General features: G+C 40.1%; 1 protein-coding gene and 1 pseudogene across 16 annotated transcripts in view; one reads left to right on the forward strand and one right to left on the reverse strand.

The window, feature by feature from the left end:
• Window positions 1-2893: 2893 nt before the first annotated feature.
• On the reverse strand, window positions 2894-3628 carry LOC139005617 (large ribosomal subunit protein uL30 pseudogene; annotated as a pseudogene).
• A 4945-nt stretch (window positions 3629-8573) lies between these two features.
• The window catches only part of C2CD5 (C2 calcium dependent domain containing 5), a 92223-nt gene continuing 77543 nt past the window's right edge, over window positions 8574-23253 (forward strand). For 10 of the 16 annotated variants that reach the window (XM_070410561.1, XM_070410566.1, XM_070410564.1 and 7 more), the window contains exons 1-5: window positions 8574-8755; window positions 8902-9020; window positions 17068-17154; window positions 17956-18127; window positions 20925-21020. In XM_070410561.1, the coding sequence (XP_070266662.1) occupies window positions 8931-9020; window positions 17068-17154; window positions 17956-18127; window positions 20925-21020 (445 nt within the window). In that variant the 5' untranslated portion in view covers window positions 8574-8755; window positions 8902-8930. The remainder of the gene's footprint in view (window positions 8756-8901; window positions 9021-17067; window positions 17155-17955; window positions 18128-20924; window positions 21021-23253) is intronic. The other 6 variants (XM_070410571.1, XM_070410576.1, XM_070410565.1 and 3 more) reach the window with 1 other exon arrangement.

Here is a 23253-nt window from a genome sequence, read left to right on the forward strand (position 1 = left end):
AAGTGCAAGGGGGGGCAAACTGCACTGTAAGGCTGGTTTGTTAGCAGCACAGGGTCTAGGGCTTGGTCAGCAAACTTATCCAGGTTCCCCAAGCACTGCCTCTGCCCGCCTTCATCTGCCAGCCAGCTGTCAATCTTAATCACTCAAAAGTCTATTTCTGAAAGGGCTTTAGGAGGAATTGGGAGTATAGACCTCTGGGTCCCCCCTGTTGAGGGAGATGCTGTTCAGATTTCAGGGAAAGTGGTAAGTGTGTTTCCCCATCTCGGAGCTACTCCTCTGAGAGTGTCCCAGAATGTTACTCTGTGCTCAGCTGGGCGGAGATCCTTGTATGCCGCCCAGTGGGAGCAGCTGGATACTTGGAGTTTCCATCAGCTCTCCCGTGCTGCGGGGGAAGCACCAGTCAGGTTCCTGGGATCGTGGGGTGGATGGCCCCACCCTTATCCAGTCACTGAGGCTTCCTGAAACTGTTCAAACCCTTGAGGGCTTGGCCTCTCCTGCTGTTTCCCCTGCAAAGGTCAAGATGCAGAGTGTGGTAGGCAGGGTGCCTGAGGGTGGGGCAGGCTGTATCACCTAGGGCAGAGTTTTTTCCTTTTCCTGAGCTGTGGTTTCTGAAGAATCCAATTGCCTCTCAGGAAAAATGGCTGTTTTGGTTGGTGGGGGTATGACCAAATGCAGGACTCGTAGCTGCTGCTTTTCCTTGTCTCCCTCCCCTCCCCCACGATGCTTTCTACCCTACCACCTCGAATCCTCACTACCCTCCTTCCACTAAAGCCTTGGATAAGTAGCTGTGCTCTGGGTTTAAAAAAAAAAGAAAAGAAAACCGAGGCTTTCTCTCTGACAGGCTCTGGTCTACCACCTCTGACCTCTCAGGCAGGCAGACGCCCTGCTGCCTTTCACAGCTGGATGTTACATGGGCCACTGGTCTCATCTATGGTGCTCTGGGCTGTGGAGCCCAGCCTGGGTTCCGAGCCTCACTCTTCTCAGGGAAAAGGTCTTTCTGGCCATAGAAGCTGGGTCAGCCCCTCTTTCAATCTTGCCCTTCCTACTATTCTCTAGGTGTTTTCTGTCCTTCCTTGATATAAATCTCCTCCTCAGCTGAACCTCAGTTGGTAATTCTGGGTGAATGGTTCCCAATTTAGTTATTTCCAGCCTGGCCCTGGGAGGAGATGCAAGAAAGGTCTGCCTATTCAGCCGCCATCTTCTCTTGATAATCTCCTTCCATCTTGTGAAGGAACCGTGATGACTAGCCATTATAATAATTTAAAAGCTCTCTAAAATTTTTTCTTTCTTTTCAATTTAGAAGATTTTTCAATTCAAAAGACCCATCACCTGGCCTTGACAAGTAGGATTTTTTAAAAAGTCAAATCTATTTTTTAAATTATTTTTAAAACATATTTTATTGATTTCAGAGAGAGAGGAGAGGAGAAACATTGATTGGCTGATTCCTGCGCGCCCCCTACTGGGGATCAAGCCTGCAACTGGCTTTATCCTAATGGGGAATTAAACCATGACCTCCTGATTCATGGGACAACACTCAATCAAATGAGCCAAACCAGCGGGGGCTGATAAATAGGATCTTAATAGCAACTCAAACCAGTAACTATGGATGCAAGGTGTATCCCCAAAACAGAGTGCTAAATGATGCAACCTGCACAAGATGAAGTTCATTTCCAGAGTTAGAAACAGTTATTGCAAAACACAGGGAATATAACATGTCCCCTCTCCATTTTTGAACGGGGTGTTTACATTCATTACACTCAGATCCACAGTCTACTAGCCTGGCTGCTAGATGCATACGCAATCTGAGTGGTGAAAAACAAGAATGAGAAGCCCTGTTTTTACCATCTCTCAGAGGAAATGGATAGACACAAAAAACTGCTTTGAGAGCTTGGCATGGCTGGACAGAGAGCTAGGCAAGTACACTCTCTGGATGGTGGGGGCCAGAGAAGAAATACTTCCACTGGTCATAAAGGCCATGCTCTTAAGGACATATGACAAGATGAAAGAAGAGAAACCAGATAGTGAAGTACAGAATTAACAAAACCCATGAATACTCATACCAAATAACCAAGAGTCGCTAAGCTAAAGAAACTAGTTTCACAAATATTTTCTCCTGCTAATCTAAATTTAGAAGAAGAAGAAAAAAAGACTCTCATCACTCTGCTTCCACTAAACTATGCAGGTAGAGAATAATCTCTTATTATGGGCAACAACCCAAATTTAAAATCTTCTAGGTAATTAAGAGGGGCAAATGTTTATCTTGAGCCTGCAAAGCCTGTTGCCTTTTAACTCAAAATAATCTACATAGTGCAGAAGCACATCTTGAGGTGACTTGTTCTGAACCCCTACAACTTCATTTGAATTGCAGTAGATGCCTGCATGTATGGTACCTGTAATGTGTGAAACTATTCCCTCCTGTGGTTAGCAACATGACCAATAGCAGGTTTAGAAATCCTTTATGCAATTGTCTGGAATGGACTGAATAAGTATCATATCACAGTAGTTGTACAGCTATAGATTCAGCTCATTTTTTTTCTTCCCACTTGTCAGCATTCCTCTTTTGAGTAATGTCTACCCATAGCTGGTTAACGTATCTAGCTTTGCTTTCCAAGGTACGCTGTATACATTATTAGACTACTCCTCTAACAATAGGAAAAAATTAACAAAGGAGTTGGGAAATTATATATCAATAAAATTAATCCAATTAATGACATAATTAGTGTCTCTGAAGATAATAGGGTCATAAAAAGTCTAGTAGTGCTACCTACTTGGCAAAGGAAAAATGGTGTGCATAAGGAAATCCAGCGCTGGGTTAAAAAACTTTTTTCTTCAATTTTAAAGGGCTCATTGTTTATTAATTGACCAGATTACAAAAATAACCATGGTAGATATCTTAGTTCACTCTTCTATTAAGCCTATTGATCTGGTCTTCTCTGTTACCAGCATCTCCACCTTCTACAAAATGGGTGGTCTTTTTCTTCATTCCACCTCATGGTGAAGATAACTTGAAGGGCCACAGGAATTTGTTTACTTCTTTGAAGCACTTTCCAACAGTATAGATTTCATGAATCAGATCTTCCATGCAGATGCCATATTTACCAAGAGATCAAGCAATCAATGAGTTATCTGTCAGGGCAATTCGTTTTCTGTTGATTTTGCCATAACCACGCTTGTACATAATTCATTTACTGACTTCAGGTTTGGGTACCCCCTTACAATATATGGTTCCACAATCCTCAGCATGTTAATGGAAGCCTTGCTGAACTTAACAAAGGTGCCATTGAAGATCTGGAGAAGGTGAAGAAGCTACAGCACCTTTCGGACCTTTGGGCTCACACCATTGATGCCTCTGATCCTGATGACAATTTGGATTCAGCAGGTACATAGAAGTTGCCAGCTTTTCTTCCCATCCTAGCCATTTGAATCTCAGTTCTGTACATCTGCCTGTATTCCTTGTGATAGTGTTTAGCTTTTTCATACATGAGCTTCCTCCTTGCCTTTCAAAGGATCTTTTGGGCAAACTTCTTTCTCAGGCACTTGATCTTCAGCTCTGCGAAATTCCTTCGCTTTTCTTGAGGGTTTCTGGCATAGAAGGAACCTTCTTCTTCTTCTCTTCGGCACCCTCCATGGTTCTAGCCGGAAAAGAGCAAAACTTCTTTTTTAAAAAAATATTTTTATTGATTTTTAGAGAGAGAAAGGGAGAGGGAGAGATAGAAACATCGATGAGTGAGAAACATCAATTGGCTGACTCCTTCATGCCCCCTCCTGGGGATCAAGCCCAAACTCAACCTGGGCATGTGCCCTGACCAGGAATTGAACCAATGACCTCTTGGTTCATGTGTCAATGCTCAAGTACTGGGCCACACCGGCTGAACAAAACTTTTAAGGATCAGGCATATCACTTGGATCACATGAACAGAGGTGAATTGGGACCTACTTCAGTTTGTAGATACTGAAACGGAAAAATTCATTTGAACAACAATCAATCAAAATGAAACAATCAAGCACTAGGTGATAATGTAACACAAAGTAGAGAAGTCAGTTTGACTTTAATCTCAACAAAGCCAAAATAAAATAAAATTATCCACTTCTTACCCATCTCTCTCTCTTGAATTTCTGAACATTTTTACTTTCTTATAAAGAAAACGGTCTGATAGTAAGGGAGTGTCCCCTGATCTTTGATGAACAGTTCCCCCAAAACAGAGTGATATAAACATACTTGCTATTTAAAAAGATCACTCCACCCTGGCCTGTGTGGCTCGGTGGTTGAGTGTGGACCCAAGAACCAAGAGATTGGGGTTCAATTCCTGATCAGGGCACATGCCTGGGTTTCAAGTTCAATCCCCAGGGCCTGCAGGAGGCAGTCAATCAATGATCTTTCTCCATCATTGATGTTTCTGTCTCTATCCCTATTCCTTCCTCTCAATAAAAACATATTAAAAAGAAAAAAGATCATTCGGGCTACTTTATGGTGAATTGAGAGGAAAGCAAGAGTGGAATTGGGAAATAGCAGTTTTTCAGGTGATAATGGTGGAAATTAGGAGTTATAAACAATAGGACTTGGTGATTAATTGGGTGCCAAGGGTAAGGAACAGGAAGAGTCAAAGATAATTGTTAAATGTGGCTAGAATTTTCCACAAAGGCATTAAGCAGATATAGTGGAAAACCTCTCAGGCTTTGCAGGACAAGCACCAAAAGGAAAGTTTGTTTCGGTGTTGGCACAATAAAAAGTCAAGGCCTATCACCTGCCCATTACACCTGGGTGTAATTACATCATGTGGCTCACTGAGTGCATTTAATGGGTTCTGATACATGTGGTGTGTGCCACTTCAGTTCTAATCCGGAGAACATTTTATTCAATCTGGCCATTATGCCCACTGTACATTAGACACAGCTTTATGAGGTACAAGGGAACCAATAAGAAAATGCTCCTCAACTGTCTATTTAGCCCATGTTTACCCTTTACTCAGCTGATTTGTGGCTTTAGAAGTAAATTGAGGCAAAAATAGCTCAACTAAGTACAACCTCAAACTTAAACCAGTGTTTCTGCCTTGAGCACTTGACGATGTAGCTGAGGTTGCTACTGTTTGAGATGGGGAACATAGTGGAGGAGGACTAGACTTTTTGTGTATTGTTCTTGCTGTAATTGCAATTACTGCAGCTGTGGGAGAGGTAAAGTTCCGTCTTGGATATGACGACTAAGGTGGTTTTCATACTCCAAGTGGAAATAGAAACTCGACCATTCCATGTCTGGGTCCAGATCACAGAAGAAAGTTGTGGGCTAAACATAAAAATCTCAGAAACCTTTGCTAACCAGATAGAAAATTGAATTTATGGGCATGAATGAGATCACCTAGGGAGATAGTATAGTTAGAAGATAAGAGGGCTAAGAACTGAACCCTGAAAAAACCGTATTTGTTAAGGACAGTGAGCAAGCTTAGAAGAAAGATATATGTAGCAGAGTAGGTAAGAGAAGCATGGTGTCTGAATACGAAGAGAGAGTATTTCAAGGAAGGCGTGATCAATAGTGTCAGATGCTACTGAGAACCATGTAAAATGAAAACCAGTGGTAAAATGAAACCACTAGATTTAGCAATCAAAGGTTATTGATGGCCTTAGTGAAAGTAGTTTTGGTAGAGTGGTGGTAGCTTAAGCCAAATAGAAAAAGTTTTAGGGCATGCCTGTGAGGGAAGGAGAGAACACCAAATTTAGACAACCTAGAGAAGTTTAACCTGGAAGGGGTGAAGAGATATTCAAAGGAACATTTCAGGAAGTCAGGAAAGAGAAAGCCAAGTAGTAAATGTATAAGTGTTAATTGTCCCTCATATTTAAATCCCTTAAGCCTTTATTGACCACATGAAAGGCACATGGCAAGGAACTGAGAATTGAGAATAGGAAACAGTCCCTCCCTCAAGGTGCTCAAAGTTTAATAATAAGAGAGAGAAACAGATCAATAATTATGTATAAGGACAGTGCAATAATAGAAGTGTTAGACTTAGTGGTAGTATAGTGGCGGTAGTGGAGATCAGGGAAGACTTTAAAGTAACATTTAACCTGAGTTATGAATTTAAAAAAAAAAATATTTTATTGATTTTTTACAGAGAGGAAGGGAGAGGGATAGACATCGATCAGCTGCCTCCTGCACACCCCCTACTGGGGATATGCCCGCAACCAAGGTACATGCCCTTGACCGGAATTGAACCCGGGACCCTTCAGTCCACAGGCCAATGCTCTATCCACTGAACCAAACAGGTTAGGGCTGGGTTATGAATTCTTAAGTGTTTGCTAGGATGACTATGAGAAAGACATCTCCAATGGAGAGAAAAGCGTAGCTTATTGGAAAACTACATGTAGCCTTTAAAGATCATGGGTTCTTGGAATCACAATGTTTAGATATAAATCCTGCCTCCAACATTACTGGCTCCTCACCTATAAAATGAAGGCTGATAATTCCTAGTGCATAGAATCCTATGGAGGCTTAAAAGCTGTGACGCACTGAATTCAGTGGCTTATAGTTAGCAAATAATCAATACAGTACACATTAATTCTTGTTATTACTGTAGGATCTAAAATGCAAATAGAGTGGCAAGGTATAAGGCTAAGGAAGATAATCAGGATGATCTGTCATGAGAGATTTGTCACAAAAGTCAGCATTGCTCCCAGCATTAATTAAAACAAACTAGTACAATTATCGAAAAACAAACTGAAGTCAGGCTTAATTCAACTAAAAAAAAAGTCTTCAGGAAGCATCTTAATTATAATCTCCTGTTGATGATGCCTAAGGCAACAAGTATGTATCAGTAAGTATCTTACAGGCTACTAATTAGGAAGCTGAGATTGCTAACCTCTAATTGTTCAATTTGCAATTTTTTTTAACATTACAACATGATGTTATACAATGTGTTATTTTCCATTAAGATTATCGCTAAACTTCAGTTTTCTAATATTTTTTCTTTATATATTTTGGTATTTTTTTTAAAAAAATGAACTGGTAGTATGGCAATTCTTTGATTTTAGTAAAAAGGCTATTTCGGCTCTACCACTAAAACACACCAGAGTTAACCTATCACTTAGGGTAGCTGACCTTGAGAGCTGGGCAAGGGCATTTTAAGGGCAGAGTTAGACTCCACAAAAAGCTGCAGGTGGATCTAAGGAAATATGCATGAGGCTCCTATCCTTTGGTTAGTTTGAATGGGTAGAGGTTTCTCTAGTCCCCAAAGTCAGCGATTTATCTTTTAGATATTTATCCTCAGGAAGCCTTATTCTTTTCTTTTTGGAATAGTTCACCTTCTCAGTTATGTGAACAATACTCTCTCTGCAGAAGGATTTTTTTTTTTTTTTTTTTTTTTTTGCCCTGAAAAGACAAGTCTGTCACCTGGAGTACTGCATTTAACCTGTTGAGTGTTTTTCAAGTTAAGATAACCATCCTGGCGGAAACCGGTTTGGCTCAGTGGATAGAGCGTTGGCCTGCGAACTGAAAGGTCGTAGGTTCGATTCCGGTCAAGGGCATGTACCTGGGTTGCGGGCACATACCCAGTGGGAGATGTGCAGGAGGCAGCTGGTCGATGTCTCTCTCTCTCCCTTCCTCTCTGTAAAAAATCAAAAGAATATATTAAAAAAAAAAAAAGATAACCATCCTGATACCTCCATTTAGCAATTTTCCATTCCTGATGGATCCAAGTGTAATCTTTCCAATGGACTTAATGATTTTGCATGTGATATGGCATGTGTTAAGGCTGTTTTTGTGTTTGGTATGATTTGTGTTCCCTCCTGTGCGTGTTCCTCAGGTCCCTACTCTTCCGATGGTCGGAGCCTCCGTATTATTCATTGTAGCACATATACCTCCCGAGGCCCGAACTCCTCCCAGTGTCTCATCTACAGGCTGGTCCACGATGAGCACGCGGAGATGACCTGTGAGGGCCGAGCCAGCTCCTTCAAGCAGCGGCGGGATTTTTCAAAGTTGTTGCGTTTGTGTGTGTGTGTGTGTGTGTGTGTGTGTGTGTTTTAACGAATTTTTGTGAGTTAATTTGAGCTAAACTGTCGACAATTTGCCAGGAAGCAGAATCTCAACATAATGTTGTGGGTTTTTTTTTGTTTTGCCCAAAATCTACTGTAACACCCGTAACCCAGGGCGCAGTACAGAACCCCGTGAACAAAAACTGTAAGCCAGCTATCCCACATTCCCCGACATTTTGTGCTCTATTCACATCAAAACGTCTCCCCGTCCGCGCAGACACCAATTACTAAATGGACGTTGCGAACCCCTAACGGGTGGTTAAGACGGAGGGAAATCGCTCCGGTAAGCTGTCCTGTCACAGCCGCTGCGAAAGGCGGCGCTCGCAGCCGGGAAGGCGGCGGCCCCAGGCCTGGCGCCGAGCTGCCCCGACGCTCCGCCCGGGGACGGAGCGAGCGTTCCTCCGGGGAAAGCGGCCGCGCACGGCCCGGTGGATGATGCCGGGCTCAGCCCTCTCCCTGCCCTCCGGCCTCCCGAGTCCGCCCCGCCCCTCTCCCTCCCCGGCGAAGTGGGCCGAGCGCCGAACGATCGATGCGTCCTCCACGCCCCGAAGGCCGCCATCTTGGGGGGAGGAGGAACGCTAGGAGCGGCGGCCGGGGTTCAGCGGGATGCTGACAGGCTTCTGCTTCTCTTGCCGGCGCGGTGGGACCGGGACAGCAGGCCCCGCCACGGGCGCTCCTCCGGCGGCCCCTCCGGCATGAGGCCTCAGCTCTCGCGCGGGACCGCCACCCCCGGCCGAGAGTGAGTGACAGCCGGCGGCGTCCCGCCCCCGCGCGCCCAGCTGTCAGTTACCCCGCGCGCTCCCGCCGCTCCTCGCGCGCTCCCGCCCCTCCCCGCGGGGCTTGGCGCCCGGCGCCCCGCGCAGGCTCGCTTGTTTGTTTCTGCAGGAGCGTAAGGAGAGGCCCGAGCCGAGACCATGCCTGGGAAGCTGAAGGTGAAAATCGTGGCCGGGCGCCATTTGCCAGTGATGGACCGAGCTAGTGACCTGACTGATGCCTTCGTGGAGGTTGGTGCAAGGTCCTGCTGCTCAAAACTCAGGGCGCGCCACGCCCTCGAAAGGACCCTACCCATCTCGGCCCCAGCCCCTCAGCCCGTTCCCCTCCCGACAGTGGCGTGTGCCCTGCCGATTCGGCCCTCCCGGAGGGCTGTCTGCCGAGACTGCAGTCCAGGTGGAGGGTGTGCGGCTCGCAGGCGTCCGCGGCACCGTGCGCCCGCGCGGGGTGGCTGTTACTGCTCTGCATGCTGGGGTGACGCCGATGTCAGGGCTGATCACGGTCCACCTGCCAGGCAGGAGGTGCCAGGCGTGGCTGCGGGGCCACCGAGAGCCACACGCGCACGCACGCGCACCCGCGCCCTTCTTGGGGGTGGGGTGGGGTGAAGTGGAGATGATGTTCAAGAATGTAGGTGACAGTCCGAATAGGCACTTTGGAGACCTACAAGGCTAGGAGATCCCCTCTTTACCGTAGTCTTTTCCGAATTGCCATTGTAAATTCTAAAACATGTCCTGCTCTTGTCTGGACTAGTAGATCTGAAAAGCTGTTGTAGGGTAATATAGTGCCTTGGGGTAGGAAGTCAATTAAGTGCTATGGATATTTAAATTGCAAAACTGCCCTTTAAATTTAATGATTGGCTTATAACTCATGCAAATTATCACAGGCCTAGGGCCCCGGAAAGTAATAAGCTAATGTATGAAAGAAGCCAAGTAAAAATTGTAATAAAAATTGACATGATGAGCCAGAGGATTAGAACCGTAATCATTTGACCCTATTAATGCAGGGAGTTGATAGATACATGATAATATATAGCTTGATTTTTATCTCTATAAAATATTCTTTTTTAAAAAATATATATTTTTATTGATTTCATAGAGGAAGGGAGAGGGAGAGAGAGAGAGAAATATCAATGATGAGAGAGTCCTAACCAGTTTGGCTCAGTGGATAGGGCGTCAGCCTGCAGACTGGAAGGTCCCAGGTTCATTCTGGTCAAGGGCACATCTCCAGTAGGGGGCGTACAGGAGGCAGCCGATTAATGATTTTCTCTAATCATTGATGTTTCTGTTTCTCTCCATTCCTCTCTGAAATCAATAAAAATATTTTTAAAAAATGATGAGAGAGACTCATTGATTGGCTGCCTCCTGCACACTCCCCCAGTGAGGTTGAGCTCAAAACCTGGGCATCTGCCTTGCCCGCAATCGAACCCATGCAGGTCAGGCTATAAAATATTCTTGATGTTTCATAAAGGTTCTCTAACCTAATAACTGCGATGTTGCCCCCAAACATTACTGTGGTAATTCTCAACCTCAACTTTGTTTGGGAAGTAGTTACTGAGTGTGTTCTTGGGCCAGATATTAGGTAATGGAGATACACAGATTTCCAAGGCATAGTCTTTGCTTTCAGGTAGCTCAGAGACTGGTGTATAGTTTAGGTTAATAACTAACAGGTATTGAGTCTTTATTGACAGATCTGTGCTAAGTACTTTTAAATTAGTTTTCAAAATGGTTCTGCCCTGGCCTAGTGGCTCAGTTGGTTGGACCGTTGTCCCATACACCAAAAGGTTGTGGGTTTGATTCCTGGTCAGGGCACATACCTAGATTGCAGAAGTGATAAGGATGGAAGCCTCTATGCAGTGATGGCGAACCTATGACACGCGTGTCAGAGGTGACACGTGAACTCATTTTTTTGGTTGATTTTTTGTTGTTAAATGGCATTTAAGTATATAAAATAAATATCAAAAATATGTCTTTGTTTTACTATGGTTGCAAATATCAAAAAATTTCTATATGTGACACGGCACCAGAGTTAAGTTAGGGTTTTTCAAAATGCTGACACGCAGAGCTCAAAAGGTTCGCCATGCCATCACTGGTCTAGTGAGTTAAAGAGGGTTAAAGAATATGGAAGATGAAGAAGTAGGAGTGGTATGAATAGGCAACTGTTTCAGGAAATATGAAGGGGAGAGGAAAAATAGTGTGGTATTTGGGGGGAATACAAAGTTTTTGGTACTAAAAAAAGTAAGTTAGAAGATAATAGAACATAATTGTGTGCTAATAGGAATAATCCAGCAGGAAGGGAAAGATTAATGCAGGAAAAAGAGGATAATGAAGGATTATAATTTAATAAAGGGATAAATTGTATGATGTAGACTGTAAGTACTTTATAAGCTCACTAGATGCCTGATGCACTAAATTCGTGCAAGGGGCTTGTCCCCTCCCCCCTGCCCCCCCACCGCTGCTTCGGGGTGCAGGCCTCTGCCTCAGGCCTCTGCCTCAGGCCTCTGCCTCCAGCCCCGCCCTCCATAGCTTTGTCTGGAAAGAAGGACATCCGGAAGGATGTCTGGTTTAATTAGCATATTACGCTTTTATTATTATAGATTATAGATAGGAGAGGGACATAATGAAGCCTGGGCTGGTGATGAGAAATCTTCGTGCTGGGTTTGAAGAAGGGTAAAATTTCCACAGGCAGAATGAAAAAGGGAGCATTTTTAGATGAATAGGACAAATTTGGTAAAAGCAAAGGCAAGATAGAGCATATATAACTGAAGGCTGGGTTTATGTTAAATAGAAGTGAGAAATAAAATTTGGCTAGGTAGGTGGGCATACTGACCACCGAGTGGTCTGAAAGCTAGAAGGAATAGTCTTCAGTAGAAATTCTCTTAACCAACTTCCATGAACTGACTTGTTACAGTCCCCAGTGCTCTGCATTCCTTCCACAAGCACATTCTTCAATACCCTACATAGTTATATTATTCTCCAGTGTACCTGTGGACCTGCCACCCATCGGTTGGCTGATGTACTTTACCAAGAGGCAGTTGTTTTTGCCAATTCTATAATTGTTTATTTAAATTTAATTTATTTAAATCTATACATTAGTGAAATAAGTGTGAAGTACACTGATAAATGCTACATAAAGACTTATGGATACAGTCACTAAAAATTACTCTGAACTAGATGAATATTGTAAAAATTCTAGGATTCTATGTTCATAGTTTTTTAAAAGCAATTTTAAGTTTTACCATTACATTTTAAAGAAATTCAAACTGGCAGTTACAGGTGATACATTATGGGTACAGAAGAAGATGATGTACAACTCTAAAGAATGGACCCTTAGTCAGTTTTACACTAAAAGATAGAGGAATGGCCGTAGCCAGTTTGGGTCAATGGAGAGAGCATTGGCTTGCAGGCTGGAAGGTCCCGGGTTCAATTCTGGTTGCAGTCTAAATCTTGGGTGTGTCTTTCTTACATCGATGTTTTTCTTTCTGTTTCTCCCCCTCCAGTCTCTCTAAAAATCAATGGGAAAATATCCTCTAATGAGGATTAACAGAAAAAAAATAGAATTAATATTTATGTTTTATCTTAATGTTTACTGTTTGTATCATTTTTAATAATTATCTGATTTAACCTGGTTATTTGATTTTATCCTTCTGTTGAGGGAATTTCTACAATATATGATGTGAAGTCAATACCAAGTAGTAGTTAAAGATGATTATTCTTGCAGGAATTTCATGGATGAATGGGATGGTTTTCTGTGTAAGGAAAGTATTAATGGAAATATATTTCAGTGTTACAAACTGTTCTGCTGAACTACACGATCATTTTGTGTTTATCCAGGAGCCTTTAGGGAATAGGGAGAGGAAAAGAAATTATTGTTAAATGAGTATTTTCTTTGTATCAGACATTTTGCTAGATCTCTCCATGCATTACCTCATGTAATGCTCACAACAACCCCCTTTTTCAGAGGAGGAAGCAGCCTTAAATAACCTTCTCAAGGTAATTTAGCTAATGAGTGGGGAAAGAGAACACTTGTACTTTACTAGGTAATCTCATTAAAATCCCTGATGTTCTTTAACAAAGTTGTAAGGCATTCACTTAACTGCTGAGTAATAAAATCTCCTTTGAATTAAATAAGACCGAATGGACTGTGATTCTTCTTTAGTAGAAGGGGAATCATCACAATATTGGCAAAATACACACTCTAGCCTTTATTTTTCTTCCTAAAATCTTGGTTTTTGTTTGTTTAATGCAGTGTGGGGACTATCTTATCTTTACTATATCCAAAATGGACAGTTGGCCAAAAAAAGTGCAGTATAGTACTACAATATAGTGGGATAAAACTGAAGGGGGTTTTAAATTAGAACCTAAAAAATACTATGCTATTTTTGGCAACGGAACCACAACCCTTAAGTACATTTGGCTTTTGAATGGTTTTATAAATCCTAACTACATTTTACTTCAAATAAAGCAGTTTTTAGGTAAATTAAATATTAAGTATTTCTTAGATATTTTGAATATTGAAATGTATTGAAAATTAAATTAATAAATGAGCAGTAACCTCTATTCTTCTTTCCCTGCATTAAGTTTTTTTTTTTTAATTGAACTTTTTGGGATAATATTGGTTCACAAAAACATATAAGTTTCAAGTGACAACTCAACGAAACTGCATCGTGCAACCATTGCCCAAAGCAAAGTCTTTCTGTCCCCATTTATCCCCCTTTGCCTACCTCCACCTACCTATCCCACCCTCCCTTTCCTTCTGTCTATCCCCACACTGTTGTCTGTGTGTGTTATATATGTGTTTTTTTGCTTAATCCCTTCACCTGCTTGCATCCAGCCCTCCAACCCTGCCTCCCCTCTGACAGCTGTCAGTCTGTTCCATGCCTTCCTGCCTCCGTTTCTATTTTGTTCAGTTTATTTTGTTCATTAGATTCCACATATAAGTGAGATCATATGGTATTTGTCTTTCTCTGACTTGCTCATTTCACTTAGCATAATGCTTTCCAGGTCCATCCATGCTGTTGCAAAAGGTATGATTTCTTTCTTTTTTACGGCCAAGTAGTATTCCATTGTGTAAATGTATTACAGCTTTTTTTTTTTATCCACTTATCAATTGATGGGCTGTTTCCAGAGCTTGGCTATTGTAAATAATGCTGTTGTGAACATAAAGTGCATATATTCTTTCAAATTGGTGTTTTGGGAGTCTTTGGATATATTCCCAGAAGTGGGATCACTAGGTCAAAAGGCAGTTCCATTTTTAATTTTTTGAGGAAACTCCATACTGTTTTCCAGTGGCTGCATCAGTCTGCATTCCTACCACAAGTGCCTGAGGGTTCCCTTTTCCCCACATCCTTGCCAGCACTTGTTTGTTGACTTATTGATGATAGCCATTCTGACAAGCATGAGATGATTATCTCACTAGTTTTAATTTGCCCCTTTCTGATGATTAGTGATGTTGAGCATTTTTCATATGTCTGTTGGTCATCTGTATGTCCTTTTTGGAGAAGTGTCTATTCTGGTCCTTTGCCCATTTGTTAATTGGGTTGTTTGTTCCCCCATTAAGTTTTATTTCTTTAACATTTGTAATTTAAAATTAAAAAAAATCACACAAGAAATACTCGAACAGCTCCAATTACAAAAAACTTGAATACTCAGAAATAAAACTTGAAAGCTCCTTACTACTTTCTTATTACACCGTACTGTATTGCCTACACCCTGTCAGTCGCTTCTTCAGAGATAATTGCTGTTACATATTCTACTACTTGTTTTTTTCAGTTATGTCATTGATATTTTTCCAGGACAATATGTATGATCAACTCCATTTTTCAGTAGGATTCTTTAGTTATTTATTCAGTCACTTCCCTGTTGAAGGACTAGGTAGTTTTTTTGTATCATTTTAAATTTAAAAAATAGGTAATATATGTTCATGGTTTGTAATCCAAAAGGTAACAAAGTGAGTCAGCCTCTCATTGCCTTTCCTTTAACAAAGCAGTCTGTTCTGTTCTTTGTAGTGGCCACTGTTAACCTTTCTTATATATCCTTTTAGAAATAATCTGTACATATGAAGGCATATGTTATTTGCCATAACATTTTGTCATATTTCTCTATGCAAATTATGCCATACATACTGTTCTGCAATAGTAAGATATATCTTAGACATTGTTCCGTACTAGTGCTTGGAAACTGCTTCATTTCTTCTGTTTAGGACTGCCTTGTGTGGCTTTACCATATATAATTTAACCAGTTCCAAACTGATATCTATGTTGTTTCCAATCTTTTGCTATTATAATGCTGCTTATATGCATTGTATATCCTTTGTACATCTGAACGTAAAGGATATAGGCATTTAAAGTTTTGATATGTATTGTCAAACTGTAGTCCATTGAGATGGTTCTAATTTACACTCATTGATCATCTCTTGACATATTTAAGACATTTATTTTTCATTTCTTTTAATTGTTTGTTCATGTCCCTTGTCCTTTTTTCTGTTGGTTTATAGATATTTTTCTCATTGGTTTATAGGAACTCATTAAAAATTGAGTAAATTATTTTTTGTGATGTATTTGGTAAATATTTTTTCTCCATTTCTTATTTATCTTTGATTTTGTCAAATTATCATGCAAGACGGTATTATTTTTATGTAATTTTTAAAACTTTTTTATCCTCTAACCAAACTGCCTAGGTACCACATGGTTGCTATCATTCCCAATCATTCCAATTGAGTGATATAATAACTAGAAAAATATATAGAAGATAAATAAAAATAGTTTTGGATATTTTGCTTTTAGAAAATTTCCTGTATTGATTAAAATTAATACCTATAAGTATTATAATACCAAAAGTAGGATTGTAGTAAAAAAGGAAAGGAGATTTTATAGATTATCTGATTGAACCAGCATTTCCTACATACTTGCAGTATGCAAAAAACTCTGTGCTGGGTATTGTGATAAAGAGGATATAACCTTTAGTGAATTCTGAGATTATGAAAGGTGATAACTGATAGAATTAGGGAAGAGTTGAAGAGATTAAATTTAGGAAAGGTGAAGTAGTTGCCTAGCTATTTTGCTCCTAAGCTTCCTGACCACTTCTTAAGTCATCTGAGGTTTCACAATTTCCATTCTTTGCTGGAAACAAGTTCCAAAGATTTAGCTTGCTTCCCGCCACCTTTGTTTCTTTTTATTTACTTACTAGCGGCCCAGTGCACAAATTCGTGTACAGGTGGGCTCCCTCAGCCTGACTGGCGATCGGGGCCATTGGGGCCGTGGGAGGTTGGCAGGCGGGGGGAGGGGCCATGGGAGGTTGGCTGCCCCGATAGGGGCCATCGGGGCCAGCTGGCCTGGGGAAGGGACCATGGGAAGTTGGCTGTGGGAGTGCACTGACCACCAGGGGGCAGCTCCAGTGTTGAGCGCCTGCCCCCTGGTGGTTGGTGCATATCATAGCAACCGGTCAACCGGTTGTTTGGTCGTTTGGTCACTTAGGCTTTTATATATCTATATATGCATAGATTTTTGGATCTTTGTGACTCAGTGTTTGCAAGTCTTTCCATCCAATCCCTTTCATTGTCCTTAAAGATGAGAACATATAATAAAAGCCTAATATGCAAATTGTCCCCTCAACTGGGAGTTTGACCAGGGTGCGGGCTGGCCGGCAGTGGTGGCAGGCAGCCGGGGGAAGGGAGGCCCCGGCTGGCAGCCGGCTGCCGGCAGCCGGCAGCTGCTAGGGACCCTACCCGTGCATGAATTTTATGCACTGGGCCTCTCGTGAGAATATAAAACCCTTACTGACCATACTTTATTGCTGATCCCTGTGTGTGCACAGATTAAGATATTTAAAAATATGTATGGGGAAGTCAGAAGATACAACAGAGATCTATTACTGAGTTTTTGTAATAATGAGCTGTAGTTCTGGATTCCCTTGCTGATATGCCAGAGAAAGCTCTCCTTTCACCTTCTGATTTTATTTTTGCTTATCCCCCACCCTTAAAACTCTCTTTTGTCTGAGCTCTTGTTTAGTGAAGGGCATACTGATTCCTTTTTCCATAATGACATAATGGTCTATGTTTTAATTTTCTTATAAAGCTAGTCAAGCAGAACAGTGGGTAATCCCTTGGACCAGGTATAGTCTATAAAGTTACCAGGAACTATCCACACTTTCTTCTTTTTGGCTCAGGGGATAGTTGTCTTTTTTCCTCTCCAATGTTAATCCTCTCATTGCTTGGCTCACATTAAATTTTATTTATATTCACATATTTGATATCTGTATTTGATTATTTTTTATTTGTTTTTAGGTAAAATTTGGTAATACCACCTTTAAAACAGATGTGTATCTCAAGTCCCTCAACCCTCAGTGGAACTCAGAATGGTTTAAATTTGAGGTAAGTTTTTAAATGTTAGCATTTTTAGTGTGTGTTTTTTGAGGTGACACTTTCCCTAGGAATGATAAGAACACCTTTTATTTCAGGTACAGTAGTTTTCCTGTAACATAAAAATGTTTCTTAGGAATATTGCACTTAAAAATTATGTTACAGTTAAGAAAATATAAATACATGTAGGAGAACCCAGATTAAAAAGGTATTATATTATTATATAGTAATTTCTCTGAATTTTAGCATATATCAGAAATCACTTAAGAACAATTATAGTTCCTCTCTTTGGCACAGTGCTTGGCACATGATAAGTACTTGATAATGAGTAAACAGAAGGAGAGAGAGAGGGTAGACATTTATTTTATGAACTTAATTCAAGAATTTAAGTTGTTCTTTCTTACAAATAATGTTAGTTTTGCTTATAGTTTTATTCTCTGAAGTTGTCCTTAGAAATTATGCTGTCATTGTGCTCATTAGCATCCTTACTCTGTAGAAAATATATGGACTCCGTTATGATATTCCTAAAGCATTTTTGCTGGAAACCATTGGTAGAGTAGTGAAACACAGGATAATATGCAGAAAAGAAATTAAAACTTTTTTTTTGGTTAATTATCCTAACTCTGTTCTTGAGGCAAACTGTACATCTGCATCTTGTGTAGAAAATCGAGTTAAAATTTTTTGTTTGTATATTAATTGGATTTTCCTCCCCAGAAATAAGTAATCTTTTACATTCGCTATACAAATTTACATTTACATTTATGATAACGAAGATTTTTAAATTATAAGATTTAATTTAAAGTATGCTTTTAGGTGGATGATGAAGATTTACAAGATGAACCTCTACAGATCACAGTTCTTGACCATGATACTTATAGTGCAAATGATGCCATTGGTAAAGTGTACATTGATATTGATCCTTTACTCTACAGTGAAGCTGCAACAGTCATCTCAGGATGGTTTCCAATTTATGATACCATACATGGTAAGGAGTATATTTTAAGAAAATAAATCACAATCTTTTAAATTTATCCTTAAAGACTGTTATGTACACTTTGTGGTTTTAAAATTTATATCTTTAAAAGATATCTCCTTTTTAGACTTAGTAGTAATGTATTATTGGTAGAATTGTTTATTTTCTGAACATAATTTGAAACAATTTTCTGAGTTAAATTTGTACAGTATAGCAAGTATATGCATTATTTAAAAATCATCTCATATTTGTATTCTGTGTTCCTAAAATTAACTATCAAACTGTATTCCATTAAGCTAGATGTTATAGAGATTTGCAAAAATGTAACACAATGCCACTCATTACTTTTTTTCCAAATATAGTTATTTTTATAAAAAATATTGCTTATGTTAACAGATTCATTATTACTTTCAATGGAGTAATGAGCAAATACTTTTTAAAATTCTCAATTTTAACTTATAATATGGTAAATATTGATAGATATAAGTAACATATATAAAAACTCCTTGAGGACTTCAGTAATTTTTAAGTTTGAACGGGTCCTGCAATTGAAAAGTTTGAGAACAGCTAGCCTAAAAGGTGCCATCTTTTTAGAATGGTAAATGGACCCAAAAGGCATAAGCAGATGATTCTATCTAGTCTTGCATCTTTCTTACTAGTTTACATTATTGACCCGACAATTCCATTAATAGTCATTTATTGTAAGAAACCAAGATGTTTGCTGAGACTTATGTATATTTATTGTGATGTTACTTATATTCTATTATCATTTACTAATGTTTAAATTGGTAAAAATAAGTTGGAAAATAGGATTTACTTAAATAATTTAAAACATAAGTTGACACAGCCAGAACTAGAAGCATGTTTTCATAATACAATGGCAGAAGTAAATGTGCATGATGTATTATGAATTGCAAAATCCAGATTATAAAACATTATAGGATAATCTCAAGATAGTTTAGAAACAAGAGAATTGTTATATGTAATGCTCTTATGAAATTGGCAGAATATGTGATAAAATGTTTACCTTTGGATAATTTTATTTGTGGACTATAGTCCTATTTTACTCTTTGTCCTGTTTTGCTTTTTTCTATACTTTTTATAATGTACACAGGGTTTGGCAAAAGTAGATTTACAGTTGTTTGTATGGCAAATAATACAATAATTAAGAAATAATATACAAGAATGAACTCTGTGTTTCACATACTTACAACTGTAAACCTACTTTTTCCCCACCCTGTATGTATTATCTTTGTAATAATAAAATAAAATCCCATTTTATGTTATACTAGAGGCCCAGTGCATGAAATTGATAGGGGGGGAGCCCCCTCAGCCTGGCCTATACCCTCTCCAATTTGGGAGGTCTTGAGGAATGTCCGACTGCCGGTTTAGGCGCAATCCCACAGGGATCCCTGCGGGATCAGGCCTAAACCGGCAGTCGGACATCCCTCTCACAATCCGGGACCACTGGCTCCTAACCGCCCGCCTGCCTGCCTGTCTGATTTCCCCTAACCACTCTACCAGACTGCTTGATTGCCCCTAACTGCCCTCCCCTGCTGGCCTGATCACCCCTAACTGTCCTCCCCTGCTGGCCTCATTGCCCCTAATCGCCTCTGCCTGACGGCCTGATTGCCCCCTAACTGGTCCCCTGCTGGCCTGGCTGCTCCCTAACTGCTTCCCTGCCAGCCTGACCACCCCATAACTGCCTTCCCCTGCTGGCCTAGTCCCCCCTAACTATCCCTCTGCTGGCCTGGTCACCCCCTAACTGCCCCCCTGCCAACTTGGTCCCCCCCTAACTACCCCCCTGCTGGCCTGGTTGCCCTCTAACTGTCCGGAAAGAAGTTGGACATCTGGAAGATGTCCAGTTGACCCGGTCTAATTAGCATATTACCCTTTTATTAGTATAGATTACCAATAAAAAAGCCACTGGAGAATGAATCTGGACTTGGATTAAAAGCAGTAGCTATCAGAATGAATGAATTTTCTAAACATATTATATTAAAAATTGCTTATAGTTGGTTTAATAGGTTACATGGGCCCTTTGTTAGGAATATAATCTGTTATTTCAGTAGGTAAATGAGTAAGTCACTCTTCTTAGAAGGGTTCCTCCAAAAGTATGAATTTGACAGGAAGTCAGGACAGCCAAAAAAAAAAAAAAAATGTTTAGGGATTGAGGCTGTGTCATTTTTATTTGTTAGGGCATCTTCTAAAAACCTGTTATCTTAGAATTTCTTAGCTTATTTTAACTTATTGCTGTGTATTCATTGAAAAGAATGAAAGATCTTTTGTGCTAAATCAGATTCTTGCATTAGTTGTTAAGAGCATTTACTCTGGGATAATAAAGATCTGACTTTTAATCCTTGCTTCATCACTTACTAACTATTGACTCTATAAAAATTATTGAACTTTTATTAAACTGTAGCTTTTTTCCTCTGTAAAATGGGAATACTAATACTAAAGAAATTACCTAACTGGATTGGCATGAGCACTGTGAGATACTACTTGTAAAGCATTTAGAACATTACCAATGCGCATTATCATCATCAAATTAAGTGGTACTCCTTTCCATTTAGATTGGTTCAAATAAGTGAAGACTTCTGGTACAATAAATATTATTCATTCTTTAATGTGTACATGTTCTTCAGAAAATATAAAGAGACTACTTAGAATAAAAATAATTAGGGAAACAAAGTTAGCATTGCTATTATGATTGATACATTATTTTAAAATCATTAATTGGCATTGCTTGATTATTTAATTATACTTTATTATTTAAGGTAGAAACTTGATTTTTCTTTTGAAATTATAGGTATTCGTGGGGAAATCAATGTAGTTGTCAAAGTAGACCTCTTCAATGATTTAAATCGATTTAGGCAGTCATCATGTGGAGTCAAATTCTTTTGCAGTAAGTAAATACATTTTATTATTTAACAGGAAATTTAATAATTCACAAATATGGGAAATCAAATTAATATTTTAGAAGGCTAATGGAAAATCTTTTATACTTTGGTTTTCATAGCAAAGAGAAAGTTGTTAATTTTTCAGAAACTGCTGTAGCTCTAGAGACTACTTTTCTGATTTTAAAATAAATTATATCTAATTTTTTACAAGTTCATCAAAATTTTTATTAGAAACATTCAGTGGGGCACATGTGTACCCGTGGTTGTCATGACAATGCCTGTGGCCCACAGAGAGGCTGTACTCAGGCTGCCACACCTCTATTCCCTTCTCCAGCTCCTACTCCAGTCTCTACCCCCAGCTTGTGAGCATGATTAGCAGGAATAACATTAACCATTGCTGATAATAGCTACCTCATGGCAGTAGAAAGAGTACCAGGTGAAGGTTTTGGATTTTTCCCAGAATTTTAAAGAATCCATATATTAATGAAACAATTTAACCTCATTTACTTAAAAAAAATTTTTTTTTTATTGACTTGGAGAGAGAGAGGAAGGGAGTGGGAGAGGGAGAAGCATTGGTGTAAGAGTGAAACATTGATTGGCTGTCTCCTGTAGGCCCCTACCAGGGATCAGGTCCACAATCCAGGTATATGCATGCCCTGAATGGGAATCAAGCTGTCAACCTTTCTGTGCAGGAGATGATGCCCAAGCAACTGAGCTACACCGGCCAGGGCAACCTCATTTACTTTTTAATATTTCTTTAAAAAAAATAAATTTATTGGAACAACATTGGTCAACATGATCATACAGGTTTCAGGTGTGGGTTTCTATGTTACAAGATCTGTATATTGCACTGTGTGCCAACCACCCAAAGTCAAATCTCCCATCACTATATATTAGGACCCCCTTCTCCCCCCAACTCCTTCCCTCTGGCAACCACCACACTGCTGTTTGTGTTCATAAGCTTCAGTTTTCTATTTCACATATGAGTGGAATCAGATGGTTCATAGCTTTTTCTAACTGACTTATTTCATTGAGCATAATATTCTCAAGGTCCATCCATGTTGTTGCACATGGCAGTATTTAATCCTTTCTTATGGCTGAGTAGTATTCCATTGTGTACATGTACCACATCTTCTTTATCCAGTCCTCTATTGCAAGACACTTTGGCCTTGGCTACTGTGAATAATGCTGCAGTGAACATGTATGGTGCATATATCTTTGTGAATATATGTTTTCGAGTTTTGGGGGTATATATTCAGGAGAGGGATTGTTGGGTCATATGATTCATTTACTTTTAAACCTTATGTTTCATGGTATTGGGACCAAAGGTGAAGAAGTGATTGTTAAAGCACTATCTATATATATAAAAGCCTAAGCGACCGAACAACCAAATGCCCCTCCCCTCAGCTGGCCAACCTCCCGTACCCCTGCCATCCCCAATCGCTGGCCAGGCCAAGAGACCCCACCCATGCACAAATTCGTGCACCGGGCCTCTAGTATAAGAATAAAATTCTGCCCTGACCAGTTTGGCTCAGTGGATAGAGCGTCGGCCTGTGGACTCAAGGGTCCCTGGTTCGATTCCGGTCAAGGGCATGTACCTTGGTTGCGGGCACATTCCCAGTGGGGGAAGTGCAAGAGGCAGCTGATCGATGTTTCTCTCTCATCGATGTTTCTAACTCTCTATCCCTCTCCCTTCCTCTCTGTAAAAAATCAATAAAATATATTTAAAAAAAAAGAATAAAATTCTGAAATAACTAAGAATGACTGGAAATAAGATTGAAAACAAAGGTGGAATGTGTTTTTGCTGCAGTGCTACAAATTAATTTATCCTTAGAGAAGTTAGATGTGGTGCCTTTCATTTGAGAAGGTAAAGTGTGATAATATTTGCTATAGCCCTAACTCAAAACCAAATACCAAAGGGAATGAAACTGAACCGACCTGTATGGAACAGGAAGACTCTACAGCTCAACTAAGCCCATGTTAAAAGAAAATCACTGCCTGTCGAACTACATATGTGTAAGAATATTAAAAAAAAGGAGTATAAAACAGATGATGCACTGTATCTGAAGAGTAGCCTATGCTACCTTGATGTCTGCTGGTTGTCATTAGTCAGCAACAACATAGAGGGAGAAGGACTTGTTGCACTTTCTCAATCAATGAAAACAAATCCCACACTCTCTAATATCTGCATTTGGGGAAACAAATTTGATGAGGCTACATGTGTGGCATGTTCAGACT

Source organism: Myotis yumanensis, unplaced genomic scaffold (genome assembly GCF_028538775.1).
Source record: "Myotis yumanensis isolate MYYU_CA2020_CCGP unplaced genomic scaffold, mMyoYum1.0.hap1 SCAF_3, whole genome shotgun sequence".
Taxonomy (NCBI): domain Eukaryota; kingdom Metazoa; phylum Chordata; class Mammalia; order Chiroptera; family Vespertilionidae; genus Myotis; species Myotis yumanensis.